Source organism: Branchiostoma belcheri, unplaced genomic scaffold (assembly GCF_001625305.1).
Source record: "Branchiostoma belcheri isolate BF01 breed outbred unplaced genomic scaffold, Haploidv18h27 scaffold157, whole genome shotgun sequence".
Classification (NCBI taxonomy): domain Eukaryota; kingdom Metazoa; phylum Chordata; class Leptocardii; order Amphioxiformes; family Branchiostomatidae; genus Branchiostoma; species Branchiostoma belcheri.
Genome location: NW_017803013.1, coordinates 371,795 through 389,236, shown reverse-complemented (window position 1 = coordinate 389,236; position 17,442 = coordinate 371,795). Strand labels below are relative to the sequence as shown.

The following is a 17,442-nucleotide window of genomic DNA, read 5'->3' as shown; positions in this document are numbered from 1 at the left end:
CGCGAATTCGAAGTTTGTTGTACCTTGTTGGTCACGGTCGGCAGGAATCCATAAAACACCACAGAAATTTGATGTAGAATGTCGCAAGGTCAAGCTCTGGGCATTTGCGGCTTCTCGGGGACCAGAATATATCTTCTGTGATGCGGAACAGCGGCTGACAGTGCCTTGCCGGGCTAGTGGGCGAAGAAACTTTCTTCCTAAACATAAGACAAGCATGCAAGACGCGCGCTCAATTTTGTATCTCCTCCCCGGAAGTTGTCACACTAAAGAATGTGGGAAGTGACCATTCACTTTGGAGGGAGGGACGCTGTTGAAATGTTTCTCCAACTGTAACGTTAAAGTGCTGTTTTCACCTCCAGTTGCGAGAAGAAAGAGCTGACAGGAACACTGAAATAAAATTCCTTTTTGTGCCATAATGACTTTTTAATGGCACAACACCTTTTTTATGCCTGGCATAATGCATTAGTCTCAATCAGACGACCCGGGTCCATGTAGGCATATATCATTTTTAACGTTATTAACTTTGTTTGAATGCAATCTCCAAACAGAAGTTGGATTTGAAGATCTTCTACAGCGCGAGGGCTGGCTGTCAGAGAAGTCAGAAACCGTTACGATATGTTTATCCCCAACATCTGCTTGGAGATTACAAATATTGATATGCGTTGTACGACATCGGATGACCAGCAAACCTCGTTGCCTCGCCTAAACAAATACTTAGGAGAGAATAGACATGATGACGGCAGAATATGGCCATGGGGTATTCCGTTTGGCACAAAAACCTGCCAGGTTCCTTTATGCAGCAGTTTGTAAAACTAAGTAATCCTCCTCGGTAAAAAAAATCCTGATCATGTTAACTGTTACCTAGTACGTAGAGAGAGGCCATGTTTTTCGATTGTTACCTTCGCCAAGAAGGTTTATATATGTTTTCAGAGGCGTTCGTGTGTGTGTGTGTGTGTGTGTGTGTGTGTGTGTGTCTGTGAACACGATAACTTGAGAAGGCTTAAATGGATAGACTTCATATTTGGTAGGTAGGTAGGTCTTGATAGCATCTCGAAATGATTAGATTTTGGGCCCCTAGCGGCTTCTAATGGTACTGCAGCTGAACTTCCGGTTTTGATATTTCGTGATCTGGAAGTGCTAGGGTCACCAAATTTGGATGGTAGGTAGGTCTTTCACTGGGAAAGAAGTGACGTATGTTTGGGCCCCCTAGCGAGTTGCTCAGGAACTGCAGAGGCATTTCTTTGAAAATATTCAAAAGAGGATAACTCAAGAACAAGCTGCATTACATTATAGGACTATTCAAGCTTGTGACATGTAATTGAGAACGAGAGAAACACAGGCAGATATTGATTATTTTAACCTACGTGTTCTTAATGATGATGATTTTTAAATGATGATGATGTTTTTAATCTACGTATTGTAATAATGTTTCTATATGTTAATAATTATAAAATGTCAATGCAATTCAGACGTGCCTGAAGCATTTCGGCACGTCTGCCATGTTGATATTTAATAAAGATTTGATTAAACATAACTTATTCAAATAAGGACCTCATTTGCATAATCTATGAGGAAATGATTGAAAGGCTTTCTTTGTTAAGATACGGCTGTCTTTTCATGGAGAATATGATCAACTGATATAATTCATGCAAATGACGATCCTATTTGCATAATCAGGAGGAATCATCTTTGTCAGTCATAAAAATTAACATCATTTGGCGAAGATATGAGATCGTTGGACTCTAGTTTCTAATGCTTCCATCAAGGATGTAACATTACGTGTACTTGATCAGAAATGAAACCACAACTTAACAAGATGGTACATCGATATAATCCGGTGCACGCTACAAAGCTACAGTTTATGCATACCACTTGTTTTACAAGTACCCATGTAAATAGTTTGGGTAAAGACATTTGTCATGTCATTTTTTTGCATGCTCACAACTTAAAGCCTTAAATACGCAGCTCAGTCCCCTCAGTCAGTCACAGTCCATCACTACAACTATGAAGGTTTCTGATTTAACCTCCCGTGTTAGAACCGAGGTTTCAAAATAGTATGCTCGACTTTTTTTAATTTTGCTTTTCAGTAACAGAAACTTGAGACATTAAAATGTTTTTAAAGTTTAAATTATAGGCCAAAGATGTTTTACCAGGGCGTGTCAGAAGTCAAACGTCTTCAAGTTCATGACGATGGGAAATCAGAAGTAAATTGATATTTTCCACGTAATTACAAGCAAAGAATCAGATGCAGCATTACTTTTCAAGTCTGACAAGCTTTATTGATCATATATAACAATCTTGATTAATGAAGAGTAACTTTTCAATGACTCACACCTCTCCATCTTGACAGAATATACTTTCATACTTCAAATCTAATGATATCCGTAGTATCGTTTTCATTTTGCGTCAAAGAGACATCTTAGCAGATTCTCATAGATTTACTTTGTATCGTTCATGAGTATTCTAAAAAGTGGTACATCAAGGACAGTTGTCAATATCTCGGTGACTCATTCTCTGAAGAGTTTCGGACAGTATTCGACCATATCGATGCCTTGTGATCTGCATTTTACTCCTGGCTGACCTGAAAAGATGTAAAAACGTTTTATAAGCATTATCATGTAACAGACGCTTCCATTTCTGCCAGCTACATGTGAAATACACTGTACATAGTTTAGTTTATTCTTAGTGACCACCGTGGACGCAACCGGGATCATAATATTACAAAGAAGAATGCAAAATTATACCGATTCGCTAGAAGTCGCTGTCGGTTGACTACTGTCGGCAGGACAGATCTTGCTGACGCTTTCCTCAGAATCTGCTGGGCGCGGAGCGTCGGTAGACAGCTGCTATATTTGAGCCATAGGTAAAATAACAATAGAGGGCAGTTTAATACATCAAGTATTTCCATCTGAAAATTCTCCATCAGACTAACAATGCGGGTTCAAAATCAGCAACATTTAGACGAATAGAGGAAAATAATTTGCCAGGGGAGTTCAGCGTTAGCGCTATAACCATTGTAGAGTTCATTTTCCCGCGGACCCTCCCACGGACTGACTCTCCTGGCCAATCATTTCCCCTTTTTGTCGAATTCTACGGTCCATACAACCCTAGCCTGATGGAGGTTAGTTAGAATGGTACAATTCGGTAAGAATAGAGTCTGACCGGCCAGGGGAGGGGGATACAACGAGGGTTTCAACCCCCACCCCTCCCCACCTGCGGGGAAATTAACTCTACGGTGGCTTAACTATCCTGGCCAACTACCTAGCTTCATCTATTTGGCTATATGGTTGTGGAGACTAAAGAAGAGGCATAGAGGTATTATATTTCCCTTCAAAGTTGTCCTGTCCTAGCCTTAGGTTTACAGGCTAACCTTTCTTTCCCTTATTTGTCCGTCCGCCTCACCTTGTTGGATTCTGGGCTCTCCGATCCCGTGGGCGTGGCTGTGGCAGAACACACGCCCGAGTCCTTCCCGGTCCCCGCTTCCTCCTCCTGCTCCTCCCGTGCTTCCTCAGCCTCCGCCGGCTCCTCCGCCGCCTCCTCGGCCGCCTCCTCCACCGCCTCCTCGGCATCGTCTCCCTCAGACTGGCTGGAGATGTACTCGTAGCTGTCCGTGCTGGAGGACGACTCCGACTGAAAGAAATGTTTGGGTTCATCATCAATGTATGCTGGTAACTACTACAACTTACTAGCTTTGTTCCTGGCTGCTTTACCCGAGTATACAACAAAATGTACAAGCCAACGCGCGCGGCAAGATGTTTCTAAAGATGTTTCATATGTCAATGACAGCTCTCTTGGACAACCAACTGTTAAACTCAAAGCTCTTTGACCTACTTGAATTTGCAAGCCTTACCTGGTAATCCGGATCGTCATCAGACCGGTAGTTCTCCAGATCCAGGGTCAGGAAAGTCTCGTCTTCATCCTTTCCTGTTGACCGTTTCCGCTTCTCCCCTTCCTCCATGTTGGGACTGACGCGGAGTTCTTCTGAAAAAGAATTATCACAGTTATTCCTAGGAAAAATACTGCCGGGTCTGAGCGGACGTCATGTAGGCTGCATTTTAACGAAGCTTGTTTGAAATTTTCAGTTTCATGCTCTCTCTCTCTCTCTCTCTCTCTCACACACACACACACACACACACACACACACACACACACACACACACACACACACACACACACACACACACGAACACAACACACACACCACACACACACAGTCACTTTTTAGCAGTTGAGCAGTAGATTTAAGCAAAAAAGCAGGGAAAAAAGTTTACATCTTGCGACATCTTTACGTCTACAATTACCGTATCTGCAGCGATTTTGTAACGGGATAGATTTGTCCAAACTGACTTTTCTACAGTTACCGTTACTAGCTCCAGGTTCAGGCAGGCGGGTCCCGAACAGCGGCATGGTCATCTCGGCCGGCGGAGTGGTCAGTCCCAGCATGGAGAAGGCTTTCTTCGGGATGTAATGTGCGAGTGCCTCGGTCAGGGACGGGATGCGCTTCCGTGGCGACATCCGACGGCGGGAGCTTATCTTGGCTTTGGTGTCGGGGTCGGCCTTGGCGGCCAGGCGGTGGCTCCGGCGGCGGGACGGGCGGCGTGGCCGGCGGCGGATGAAGCGGAGGGCCTGTCGAGTCCAGGTTAGCACGGTCACCTGAAGGATACACCACAACGAGCATTCATCTGTTAGCGACGCAGAGAGAAGTGAAATCTCCAGTTTTTCTACGAATCGATTGCTATATAATTTTGAAAATAAGGAAACGCAGGCTTGGTCTTACCCATAGGAGGAGAGGAGTCAGGATGAACCAGCCGTACAGAGTGGGAAACAGACCGCGGGCACAAGTGGCGGTCGTCCGCACAACTCCCGTCACGAGAGCGGTCAAGTCGGGTTCCGGGGCTGGCGGGGCTTTGGTCTGTTAAAGAAATCATCACACTATAACAACAGCTACATTCATCGCAGAACAGACTGTACTTCTAAGGATTTTCCCTCTTTGCGCAACAGTTCGACATCTTTTACACTATTTTGCCACTCGGCACATTCTTCTTTCATTCACACTACGTCCATGTGCACTTCACAGCATCATCTGTAATATTTCAGAAAAAAAAGGAATACTATTTCTACATGTACTGGCTACTTCTAGGTAATCATAGGCATTATGCAGATCGAAAGTAAGTCGACGTCGCAAAAGCACTTTCAACGTTTGTTTGAAACGTTGAAAGTGCTTTTGCGAATGTTATGAGATGCAAGATGAGAGAAGAGTTAACACGAAATAAATACCCTCACCACCAACCTTTTCAATAGTTACCGACTTGTTTTCCGCCGTGGCAGCTGCGTCTTCTTCAGTCTCCCCCTCCGGCTGTAACAGGTCGGCCACCGTCACCGACAACTGCAGGGTTTTATCCAGTCCAAATACGGCGATCTTCCCCAGCCTTGTCTCCAACATCCAGCGAGGAATGAGAAATGCTACGGACAGCACCTTCTGTGTAGCCTTCTTTGCGACCTAATGACAGGTGAAGGGATTGGTAAAATGCGAAAAATATTGTATATGTACATGCTCCATTAGAGATCCGATGTTTTCAAACGATTATGGATTACGTCATTCTCCTGTAAGAATGATTAAAAGACCGCCATGTTGGCCATGTGCCCATCACACCTACCACATCGGCAGACTTGGTCAGGACCGGGAATTTAACCTCCAATTGCTGCAGTTTCACGCATGCATAGGTGTCGATGGCAGCAGCCAGTTGAGCTGAAGAAAAATTGGCAAGAATGATTGTGAAAAATATTTACATGTGCACTGCTCGTGATAAAACTTCGTCAAATAAGTAAGGCTAGATCGACACAATATTTGTTGTGAAACTTTAGGGAGCCGGCGGAAACTACGGAGGATGACACCCGGCCCAGGCTAGACTATATACTATCAACTAGATTAATTTACTAGCTAGGCTTGCTTTAGGAGAATTCTATTGCTTTGCTTTGAGAACGGAGCGCCAGTCAACAACTAAAACAACATAGCAGTAAACCTTTTACCTTCTCCTTCATGACGCAGAATGGCCTGACACCACTTCCCCACCGTCTTGTTGGCTCCCCACATCGCCAATATCATCACCAATTCGGCCATGCTGGCCCAGGCACGGAACAACAGCGAGCGTTCCTTTGTCTCGGTGTAAAACGTCTGGACGTTTGCGGTAGCCGTCTTTACGAGAGGCACGTCCGCAAGGTGAGACAAAAAGCAGGAGCGGCGGAATTTCTTCGGTTCTGGCACCTCCATGGTTTTGAAGTGAGAGGGAACCGTTCCGTAGCTGGCACGCCCGGACAGAAGCTGAGCAAGACTGGACAAGAGACAGGGCTTCTTCCTGTCTCTCGGTCCGCACACCTGGGAGAAACAGGTGCTGCTCACGTGGATTAGCCAATGAGCGACAAGCAAACAGGATTGGGCTAATTGATTGATAAGAGCACTTCCATCATTAATCCGATCAACGTTAAGTAAAGAAGAATTTTCTTGTCCGATAAGTCGACGACAACCAGAAGAATCTAGCATTAAGCTACATTAACACCAGCTTCATGGTCATTGAAAGAACCTTGAACCATCGGAAAGAAACATTTATTGAATAATTCATATTTTTTGTTGACATCAAAGTTTGACATCACAGTATGTGCACAACATCAAAACCCTGATATCTAAAAACTAAGGTATGAGGCTGACCTACAAGCCAGTTATAAAGAGGAAGAAAGAATAAACCTAGGATCTGATGGATAAAGTAACAAGCTGGATGTACTTCGAAGGTATGAAAATGTTAAGCCTTGGTTTGGTATAGAGGAAGTATTTGTTGTTTATATACAGTATGTCTTGTTGTCAAAACTTTATTGCTGAGTGGTGATATCCTTGTGCACTATTAGAAATACTCGTAGATTTCAGCCGACCAATTTTAGAGTGATCCCGATGTGCTCCTTATACAGTACGTACCTTCTGTTCTGAACGTAGCCTGGGTACCGTCCGAATTTTGGCTCATCAACTCGCGAAAAAATTTTTTTCGAGCGTTGCGGAGCCAACATCCAGATGGTACCCAGGCTATTCTGGATGCTCTATTTCTGACTCGCATGTAGATTTTGGAGCCGGAAAGGTGTGGTAGACAACCACACCTATTATAATCATCTGTAATCATGTATGGGTCAATTAACCAGTTGATAACCGAATGATTGAATGTTATAGGGGATATTGTAAGAACAAATTATTTCTTTTAGCGGCCTTTTTACTATTTCGACTTTTGCCATCGCCGTAGGTTCTCCGGTAACGTTATATCTCTTATTTTGGACGCTGAAGGACCACCGGCAGGGACAGTACACGTCATATGGATGATTCCCCGTATGTTCACGGTCTCCCTACAGGTAATTCTTAATATACTCCGCCATGACTATGTAGGTGGGTCGCGGAAATGACGTAACAGCTGTGTTATTCAGTAATTGACACAGTGACACACGTCTCAATCCGATCGTGGGCAGTTCATGTTCACCCCAACCTGTTTGCTCAGTCCTCCAGACGGTATCTTACCACCGAAAGCGAGCCGAGTGGACATCTAGCCGCCATGGGTGAAAGCGGGGGTGACGGGAGCGGACAGAGCTCTTCACACAACTGTACATCATGGGCCATATGCATCCCTGTGTGTTCCCTCATCGTTGGCGTAATATTTTTGATACAGGGTGGTATCTTTACTGCTCTTGGGATCACAAGAGGCGCTCACGATAATCCATTTCTGATAGTCGGGATTGTCTTTCTGTGTCTGTCTGTGCTATTCCTAGTACTGGGATGCTGTTGTTGTTGTGGGCAGGACAGAGACAAACAGCCGGCAGTGCGGGAGGTGAAATCAACTGAGTCAAATGGCGGTGAAGCGGTCTTCAGTACAAACTACAGCGTATGAAAAACGTTGAAGACTCCACGCAACTGAGTGACGAGCATTCGAAAGAATATACAGTAAGGGAGCAATACAAAAACTGTGTGTGTATAGTTTAGCAAAGAGAGACTCAGCTCGACAACTATGTCTAACCGGTTCTATGGTTGTTCTTGAAGATGTCATAGTTGAGAGGTCATGAGTAGGGTGGTGGTCCAAGTGTTGTCGGTAATTCGCTTCAGTCTGGATTCTGCATGGTCTTTTGATTCTGCATTACAACCCATGGAACAAATCGGGAGCCGTCTTCAGTTCATCATCATCCCTCAAGATTACCGTCCACCCCTCGGCCTTGTACTATGAAGTCGTCAATAAAGGGCATCACTGCAAATATACAGAGGTTGATGACACATATCTGTAAACTATTCATCAGTATCTGTACCAGAGCAATTGTGTTCTCTCTCTCTGTAGTTGTGTTCTCTCTGTAGTTGTGTTCTCTCTGTAGTTAATGAACGTATTATAGACTAAGAATTCTCACAATATTTTATCTTTAACAAGTACACGTATTAGTGATTACATGTAATGTATGTAACCTATGGCAGATGGAACATCAATAGATACTAATTATGCAAATGTGGCCTAATTTGCACAATTAATGCGAAAATTCTATAATTTCTTAATGGTGAATGATGGGAATGTCATACTTGGGACATTTGTAAGTTAATCAAAAGTTAACATCACGATGCATATATTATGTTTTCGACCATACTGTAAATCGTACAAAGTAGCTGCAAAATGAGGTTATATGCCGTAAATTGCAATATAAATATTGGAAAACGACACTAATGTCGTAGACAATGCCAACATCAGTTCTAAAGGAATGGAAAAATATGTTAAGAAGTGAAAATGAAGAGTCTATTAAAGAAGAAAATGTTAAAAAATGAAATGTCTGTTCTTCGCCATACGGGAAAAGAAAATTTTAAGAAATGAACATGTTTGTTATTCGCCATAGATCTACAGGAAGAGAAGAAAATGTTAAGAAATGAAAATGTCTGTTATTCGCCATACAGGAAAAGAAAAAAAATGTTAAGAAATGAAAATGTCTATTATTCGCCATAGTATACACGTGTGTTTAGTCATTTGTTCAACCTTCATTACCACGTACTTTTGTTGTCAAACTTTTTTATTCGCACGCTCGCATCAGTTCCCAGAGGATGTCATCCATATTATTAATCAACATAGCCTTATGCTCACCGCGAACACGTCATTTGCCCTCCTACCGCGAAAATATATCCCCGCGCCGCTAATGTAAGGTAACTTGCAGTAATCAGTAATTTGGCTACTTAGTGTTATTATTAGAGTCGATTCCGCATCACCGAGTGGGTGTTTTCTCTATGTTTCTAATACGTTTGAATTATTTAGAAGAAAAGAATACCCTAGTAACAAAAGTTCTAAATTTTTCAAAAATTTGAAAATGAAAATTTTCTGAAACATTTTGAAAGTGACTGTACAAAGATCTCTTTATTTAGAATAAATTTGAACTACCCATTTGTTTCTTTCACTATTCGAAATATTTAGAACTATTTCAAACAAATGAAAAATGGTAGATGTGGGTAATTGCCCCCATAAAAGTAGGTGCTAATCCTACTCTTCTGTATTCTTCTGTATATTTTTAGATTTCACTGCTGGACACTGGTGGCTCTTTTGTTGTAAGGCATCAATGCCTGACACCCAGGCAGTCTACCCTGTACTTCACAGGGATGTGTGAATTACTCTCTTCCCATCCCACTGACCTATTTACAAAATGTTAGAAATAATTCGAAATAATGGTAAAAAATGGTAGAGTGCTGTTAGAAATATTTAGAAACTATTGGAAACGTCATAATCCACATCAGGAATATTTCAAACGTTTTAGAAAACCAGGGAATTATTTAGAATATTGACAAGATGTTCAAAATATTTCCAAATTATGAAATTTCTTAGACAAACAATTACAAAGAATTCAAAACATTTGTAAATAATGACAATAACAACCCACTCGGTGACGCGGAATGGACTCTACATCAGCGTACGATTACTTTTGACCAAATTTTCGCATTCAATTAAACGGCTTAATCGGGTGCCAAAACTGCCAGGCCCAACTGCTCCAGCCGATGCTCAAGAATGGCGACCCCGAAGATTGCTGAAAGACATAAAATATTAGACTGAGAAGGTACGTAGCTTTGGTGAAATCTCTAAAATGACATACACATGTATGAAAAGTGAGATTTACCAAGAATGATAAATGGCAGGTAATGGTTGCTTGAGGTGATGAATTGGTGGGATGGGTTCTGCCACAATATATCTAATTCAATCCACTACGTGATCATGTATCCCAGGTATGTCTGGCGCGCACGTCTGGAAAGGGTTGCCGACAAATAATGGCTACCTAAAACTGACTAAATTCAAGACAGATCTGACGTTTATCGTAATGTTTATGTTACATAACTGAGTCATTAATGACGCGATGCATTCTGGAACTTGACCAACCGGTTCTTTCCGGAAAGGGTTTAAACAATGGATCAAGGCACTTGACGGAGAGGTGGGAGAAACAATTCGTACGTCTCAACTGTCCACTCCAGACTTTGTGCCCGAACCCGAACAAGTTCTCATTGCCTGTGAAGCTCAACAGACGAACTTCGAGACAGATGGTTGAGCGTTTACAAGAGACCAACACCAAAGGTAATGGTAGTGGCTGAAGGTAATGGTAGTTACAGAAGTCAGTAGTCTGGGATCAACCGACCATGACCTGATCATTTGAGGGTCGCTGAGATCCACCATGTTTTGACAGGTTTGGCACAACTGAAGATGCTCAAAAGGGGACGTTCATTTTTTTATAATGGGCTTATTATAAATACTGCACTTACTTTTGTGATGTACTCTGCTGTTTTACCAAATTTCGCACATCTTGAACCATGTAAACCACCTTAATCAGTCCGCCAAGCCCAGGACTCTACCTGAGAAGGACCTACATGCTACAGTTTAATCAAGAAGGACCATAGGTACAGCGGAGGGCCCTAATCAAGCGAACGAGTTTGCACTATCTTTGTAACATTATAACTAATTTCCAGAGATTTCGCGATTGCTATTAGGGCCGACCGACAGTCGTACAGAAAAATTACGGCATTATACATTGAGCAACTGGATTTAAAGACCACAGCAACTAGATTTTATGGTTGACATCCTCCGCAGACTCCAAATCTAATGCGATAGGGCGAAAAGAACAAGACGGCCCAAAAAACAGGACCAGCGGCTTGCCTTGGAACTGCAGGGCTATCTGTTTGAAAATATTAAAAAGAGGATAACACAAGAACCGGTTGACGGAATGCCGTGATTTTTGGTATGTAGGTAGCTTACGTGATGCTTGATATAATTATGTGACAATTATGCAAATATGGATGTAATTTGCATAATTTATGGGGGAATTCTATAAATCAGCTGCATTCCATGATAGGACAATTGAAGCTTGTGGGATTGGTAATTGAGAACGAGAGAAACACAGGTAGTTATTGATTATGTAAATGAAGACTTACTTTGCATAAGTAATGAGAAAATGTTATAGTTATGTAAAGATAAATGCCTGGAATTTCATACTTGTGGTATTTGAAAGTTCAGAGAAGGTGAACATCATTAAGCATAATGTATTCAAATTGGGACCTCATTTGCATACTTTATGAGGAAACGCTAGAATTGCATTGTTTGTTAATATAAGACTTTCTTTTGGTTAAGAGTATGATAAACTGATATAACTACATAACAAGAGTTCCACGATCTCATACCTTCGCCAAATGATGTTAACGAATGGACGGTTGACGAATTATACAATTTTAAATCATTGATTTCACAAATAACAGTCATTTGCATGGATTACATCATATGGATCATGTTCTCCACCCAATGATAGCCTTATCTTATCTAAATAGGCTATTCAAGCACTTCCTCATAAATTATGCAAAGGAGGTCATGGTGTGAATAAATTATCTTCATGTTCACCTTCACTTAACTTCCAATACGGCAAGTATGAAATTCCCAGCAATTACAACTATGAAATTATAACAATTTCCCATTAATTATGCAAATTAGGTCTTCATTTACATAATCTATATCCTCGGATGTTTTTCTCATTCTCAATTACATGTCACACGTGTTTCATAGTCCTATTATCGAACGAAGCAGATTTATAGAATTTCCTCATTAATTATGCAAATTAGCTCCTGATTTGCATAATTGTCATCTGATGATTGAAGCATCACTTCAGCTACCCACATACCAAAAATCATGACAATCCGTCAACCGGTTCTTGAGTTATGAACCTTCGGAGATTTTTCAAGAAATGTTCCTGCAGTTCCAGAACAAGCTGCTAGGGGGCCCAAACTCATGTCACTTCTTCCCTACTCCAGGAGCTATCTACCAACCAAAATTCGTGACCCTAGCTTGTCCAGATCGCGAGATATCAAAACCAGAAGTTCTGCTGCAGTACCAACAAAAGCCGCCAGGGGGCCCAAAATCTAATCATTTCTAGGTCTCATCAAGATCTACCCACCTACCAAGTTTCATGACAATCCATATCAAGCTTCTTGAGTTATGCTGTTCACAAACCAACAAACCAACAAACGGACAAACGCTACTGAAAACATAACCTTCTTGGCGAAGGTAATAAGTCATGAAAATGAGGATCCTATTTGTTGAATCAGGGGGGGGGGATCTATAATTTGTCAGTCATAAAGTTTAACATCATTTGGCGAAGGTATGAGATCGGGGAACTCTAGTTTTAACTACTACGTGATCATGTATCCCAGGTAAGTCTGGCGCGCACGTCTGGGAAGGGTTGCCAATAATGGCTGCCTGCTGAAAAACAGACCTGGCACTTATCGTGTTGTTTATGTAAATGCAATGACATACATATTCATGTAATGACGCGATGTCATTCCTTAACTTGTCCAACCCGTTCTTTCTGGCACAAAAGAACGTCTTACGAAAACGAACTGTTTACTCCGTACTTTGTGCCCTAACCCTAACCCGATCAAAGTTCTCATTGCCTCTGAAGCTCAACAGACGAACTTCGAGACAGATGGTTGAGCGTTTACAAGAGACCAACACCAAAGGTAATGGTAGTGGCTGAAGGTAATGGTAGTTACAGAAGTTAGTAGTCTGGGATCAACCGACCATGACGTGATCATTTGAGGGTCGCTGAGATCCACCATGTTTTGACAGGTTTGGCACAACTGAAGATGCTCAAAAGGGGACGTTAATGTTTTATAATGGAGTTATTATAAATACTGCACTGGTTTTTGTGATGTACGTTAATTGTACTCTGCTGTTTTTACCAAATTTTGCACATTTTAAACCAAGCTAAATTCAACAGGGGCTGTGCTCAGCGAAGGGACGTTAATTCATGCTCTAATACCCCTAATCAAACGAACGATTTTGCACTATCTTTGTACAACTTAGAATTTTCAAAGATTTCGCGATTGCGATCAGGGCCGACCGACAGTCGTACAAAAAATAATACCATTGGTTACAGCATGGTCTTTGATAAGTTCTACAGCTAATGTGAATCATACTGATCACAGTGTGCGTAACATTTTTATAAAAGTAACGAAAATTTAAAAGAGGGGAACTATGGAAGTTTAGTGAATGGGAAGATCAAACGTAGCGGCGGCATTTGCTGTCCGCAGTCTTGCCTTGTTCACGGTTCACGGCGGTGCAGTGATGCCGATTCTGTCCATGACCCTACTGATAGAATCGAAGTTGTGCTTTGAAAACGCCCGGCTGGTCAGTGCGCTCAGGCCCGGGAACTCGCGCCGAGCGGTACGCACGGAATCAGAATCAAGTTGTCTGCGTATGGGCACATGGTGGCGGCGTTGATAGATTTGAAAATCAGTGACTCGCGAAGTCAAATACCTCGCGAACTCTCAAACTGGCCGATACCCACCGCGAGAAAAAGTCCTCGCGAGTTAAAAATGCATTTACAGTACATCGAACAACTGAATTAGAGACTGCACAATCATGAAGGAAGTTCGGAAAACAGTTAATTCTATACTATGTTACCACCCATACCATCTTTTACATTTTAACCTTAGATTATCTTTTTAAATTGGTACCTTTTGGCGATAGCATTGTGTTATCTGTTGACCTTCTTGTGTGGGGTCGTGGAACTGAAGTGAACAGAACTGTCATTGAATGCCATTGAAGCCCTGGAGGGATGGGGTCACATTGCTGATAAAGGTGGTTGACCTTTTGACGAGATACTAGTATCTTTTTATGTTTCTGTGGTCATAACAAAGCTTTTTTTTTTCGCATTACAACAGTGCACTAGGATTGAAAGAGATAGGCCATACGTAATAACTGTAAACATGGAGCAGCGAACGGTGGAAGTCCTGCAGCTGTCTGCCCAGGAGACAGCAGCTCTGAAGCCAGGCGTCAACTTGGTCAACAAAAACGTCGGAAACTTCATCATTTATAAGGTATGTTTGTGTGCAATGGAAAACCTCAAGAGAAAATATAAACTCACAGTCAAAATGTTAGGATAAGCAATCCGATCGGTTTGAGCGTGTTTTTTTTTCTGTGCAAAGGAATGTACAATGAAAACATACTTTGAAAGGTCAGGATTCTGCCTCATTTGGTTCTACAATTGTATCTTGTAGGATCCTACTCGTCCCGAGGATCCGTACAAGGCTTGTCGCAACGTTTGCAGACATCAACGCGGAGTCTTTGTGAAAGACATTGAAGATGCCACATGCAAGTAAGAAAAACACAATGAGCAAGATGATTTCACCCCCGGATGATCGCAAACTTAAACATGCCTACACTACATGATTATTAGATTATTAAAAAACAGAAAGTACATATCATGATGATAATTGTTCTTGAAGTAAAAGTCCAGATGGAATGTGTAGTGGAATTTAGATGATGTCACGAAGACGTGGAATTTAGATGATGTCCAAACCACTTTGATGACCAGCTAGGAACCACATCTGATGCAGGCCATTTTCCTGTCACGCAAACCGCCCCTATAGCTGTTAGTCCCCGTCACGTCATATGACGGGTTCACGACAGAAAATCTACGGCTATATCTTAATAGGAAGTGTCGAACAAACTCAGCTCTCGTAGTCTTGCTTAAAAATCGTAAGAGGAATGTGACTGGCTAACCCCACACCCGCCCACCCCACTTTCCACAGCGTTGTGCGATGTACCAAGCACAACTGGAAGCTGGACACATCTACCATGAAGTACGTCAACCCTCCTGACAGCTTCACACAAGAACTGCTCTGTAAGTACCATTGTCGCTACTTTTTGGAGAATTACTGTCAGAAAAATAGGTAGTTGACTTTGAGAGTATCAAGTGTCCAAACCTCCACGCAGTGCACACTCGTGCGCACCAATCCGGGGTAGTCGGTGCGGTAAAAAAAGTGACAAAGGGGTTTCCATGGTTCATGTTTGAGTTCACCTTTTTCATAATCTGCTGAAAAATGGCATTAACTACTAACATGGCTGAAAAGTGTAAGAAGTGGCGTGTTTGGGGTGAAAATTGATTTCGGGCCCGAGGCTTACTTCCGGGTGTCCTTCCGCCCTGAGTGCGGTGCTTCGGTTTGACCCAAATACTAGTATGCCTTTTATGCGTTCTGGTGGTGCTGTCGCTATGCCTTGCGCGACGGGCTATTGTGATAATCTCAGTGTTAGGAATTTCTTAATACTTTTCTTGATAACACATAAGGGTTTTCTCTTTCCGACAATATAAGTCATTTTGGTGGCTAGATTATGAGTGATGGGTTTAATTGAACGTGAAAATGGCCAATTTTTGGCATCATTTTCCATCGAAAAATCCTTTTCCCCCTAAAATTTTAAAAGTTTGAGAGGTTAAAGAAATTGAAATTCTATTGTTTTCGTAACTAGAGGGATATCCTCCATTTGCAAATAAAATGTTTTGGCTTTAGAATTATTTCCTGAAAGAGACGGTCGCTAGAGTTTAGGATGTGCAGAATCGAATTCAGACCCAAAATCAAAACAAGAAGCCATAGGTAACAATCCTCCGTGAAGTTTTATATATTTCAACAAAATCCCAAGCGTCAACGCCAGACCTACTGTGCAGACATTATAATTAGGCAACGGTTAATACAATGAGGGCGCGTCACAAGCATAAAACATACAAAGAGCTAAATCCATTACTGCTCCCAGGGCGTGTAAAGATACTGTGCTTCAAGTTCGAAGTTCATTTTAATTACACACACACAATCATGAGGGCCTGCATGCCCTTTTTCGTTAACCGTTATGGGCTATTTTAATTCACCGTTAATCGTTGCGGGCCCGCTCTAATTCAACGTTAAGCGTTATCGGTATATTCATCGTGAAGCGTTATGGGTCGTTTTAATTCAACGTAAAACGTTATTTGTCATCCTAAATTCAGCGTTAAGTGTTAAAGAATAATTCTTCGTTACGCCTAATTTTGCCTTTGAAAATCCAAAATTTCCCGGGGGAGAATGCCCCCGGACCCCCCTACATTGCTCGCGCCTTTGGCACTCGACTCGCTGGATATCTTGAGTAAAAATAAGAAAGCATCAGAAAGACCGCGTACCGTCAAACACTCTCAACACCATAATTTGCCTCTCAAACTGCGGGAAATTGCGTTTTTGAAGGCTTAAAAATCCTAAATTTCCCGGACCCCCTCAGATTGCCAGCGCCTTCGGCGCTCCTCTCTCAAAATCCATCGGTAAGACTGGGCGGCCGGGCAAAAGTCAAGCTGGGTAGAGCCCTGGCCGACTCGTACTCCCCTTTATTTGTGGACCGCTCCGGGACCAGGGCAGGTGGGAAACACAGGGAACACATACCTTTAATGCGTGCTTCATTACATGTAAGGTATACGTAATTTTGTCAGTGATCACCTTTTCTCGCAAAGCGAGGATACCAAGTCCAGTGCTAGTGCAGCTCGAAAAAAAATGCCTATCATTTTACCGTTAAGCGTTGCCGACCGTCCTGAATTTACCGTTAAGCGTTATCGGTCCTGCTTAATTTACCGTTAACCGTTGCCAGGACCCCCCCCCCATGCAGACCCTCAATCATTGCATTCACATAAAGATCGGACTATCATGGTCGTGTCTAGTAACAAAGACAGCCCCACCGTCTTTTACCGTGCCTGTACCTAATTAAGCGCGCCTGGAACAGGCCAAATTCCAGCAACAGTTTCGGTAAGCACCGCGAGTGTTACTACCGCCGGCCAGATAACCAGGATATCTGCTTAGAGTACCTCTGCTACCAGACAACTGCCTAAACCTACGGCCTATTCCACAGGATTGTAAAAGTAGGGATGTTTCTAAAATATGCATTTACTTCAATATCAAAACAGCTACGGTAAAAATAAAAAGACGTGCATCATCCCGGACATAATGCAACACCACATGCGAAATTACACAGAAATGCGACGTACGGAAGAATGCGTTTTGGCTGCGAACATCTTCCAAAAAACTTGGCATCTCTTAACCATGGGCAAAAACATCTGGAACCACTTATAAAAACCACC

At 42.3% G+C, this 17,442-nt stretch overlaps 2 protein-coding genes and 1 long non-coding RNA gene across 7 annotated transcripts in view; 1 reads left to right on the top strand and 2 right to left on the bottom strand.

Annotated features, from left to right (window-relative positions):
- Positions 1 to 2,257: 2,257 nt before the first annotated feature.
- LOC109465760 lies at positions 2,258 to 6,346 on the bottom strand. 3 transcript variants are annotated; one of them, XM_019763194.1, is made up of 9 exons: positions 6,031 to 6,346; positions 5,658 to 5,749; positions 5,291 to 5,500; positions 4,778 to 4,912; positions 4,362 to 4,653; positions 3,851 to 3,981; positions 3,403 to 3,630; positions 2,745 to 2,843; positions 2,258 to 2,581 (listed from the first exon to the last, which is right to left on the bottom strand). In XM_019763194.1, exons 1-9 carry the CDS (start codon positions 6,269 to 6,271, stop codon positions 2,567 to 2,569), a joined length of 1,443 nt encoding a protein of 480 aa, XP_019618753.1. In that variant the 5' UTR covers positions 6,272 to 6,346; the 3' UTR covers positions 2,258 to 2,566. The 3 variants fall into 3 exon arrangements, with proteins under 3 accessions (XP_019618753.1, XP_019618755.1, XP_019618752.1); XM_019763196.1 differs by having other exon boundaries at positions 2,745 to 2,846; positions 3,851 to 3,978; XM_019763193.1 differs by having other exon boundaries at positions 2,745 to 2,846; positions 6,031 to 6,345.
- Positions 6,347 to 7,488: 1,142 nt separating this feature from the next.
- Positions 7,489 to 10,743, bottom strand: LOC109465765. Its single transcript, XR_002139987.1, has 2 exons — positions 10,159 to 10,743; positions 7,489 to 8,270 (listed from the first exon to the last, which is right to left on the bottom strand). It is a non-coding gene; the product is annotated as an uncharacterized LOC109465765 (long non-coding RNA).
- Positions 9,986 to 17,442, top strand: part of LOC109465764 (cytidine monophosphate-N-acetylneuraminic acid hydroxylase-like) — a 15,789-nt gene continuing 8,332 nt past the window's right edge. Inside the window, exons 1-4 of one of the 3 annotated variants that reach the window (XM_019763203.1) lie at positions 9,986 to 10,098; positions 14,237 to 14,392; positions 14,573 to 14,670; positions 15,107 to 15,198. In XM_019763203.1, coding sequence (XP_019618762.1) covers positions 14,282 to 14,392; positions 14,573 to 14,670; positions 15,107 to 15,198 — 301 coding nt within the window. In that variant the 5' untranslated portion in view covers positions 9,986 to 10,098; positions 14,237 to 14,281. Of the gene's footprint in view, positions 10,099 to 12,683; positions 13,050 to 14,236; positions 14,393 to 14,572; positions 14,671 to 15,106; positions 15,199 to 17,442 lie in introns of those variants that run through there. The other 2 variants (XM_019763201.1, XM_019763202.1) reach the window with 2 other exon arrangements.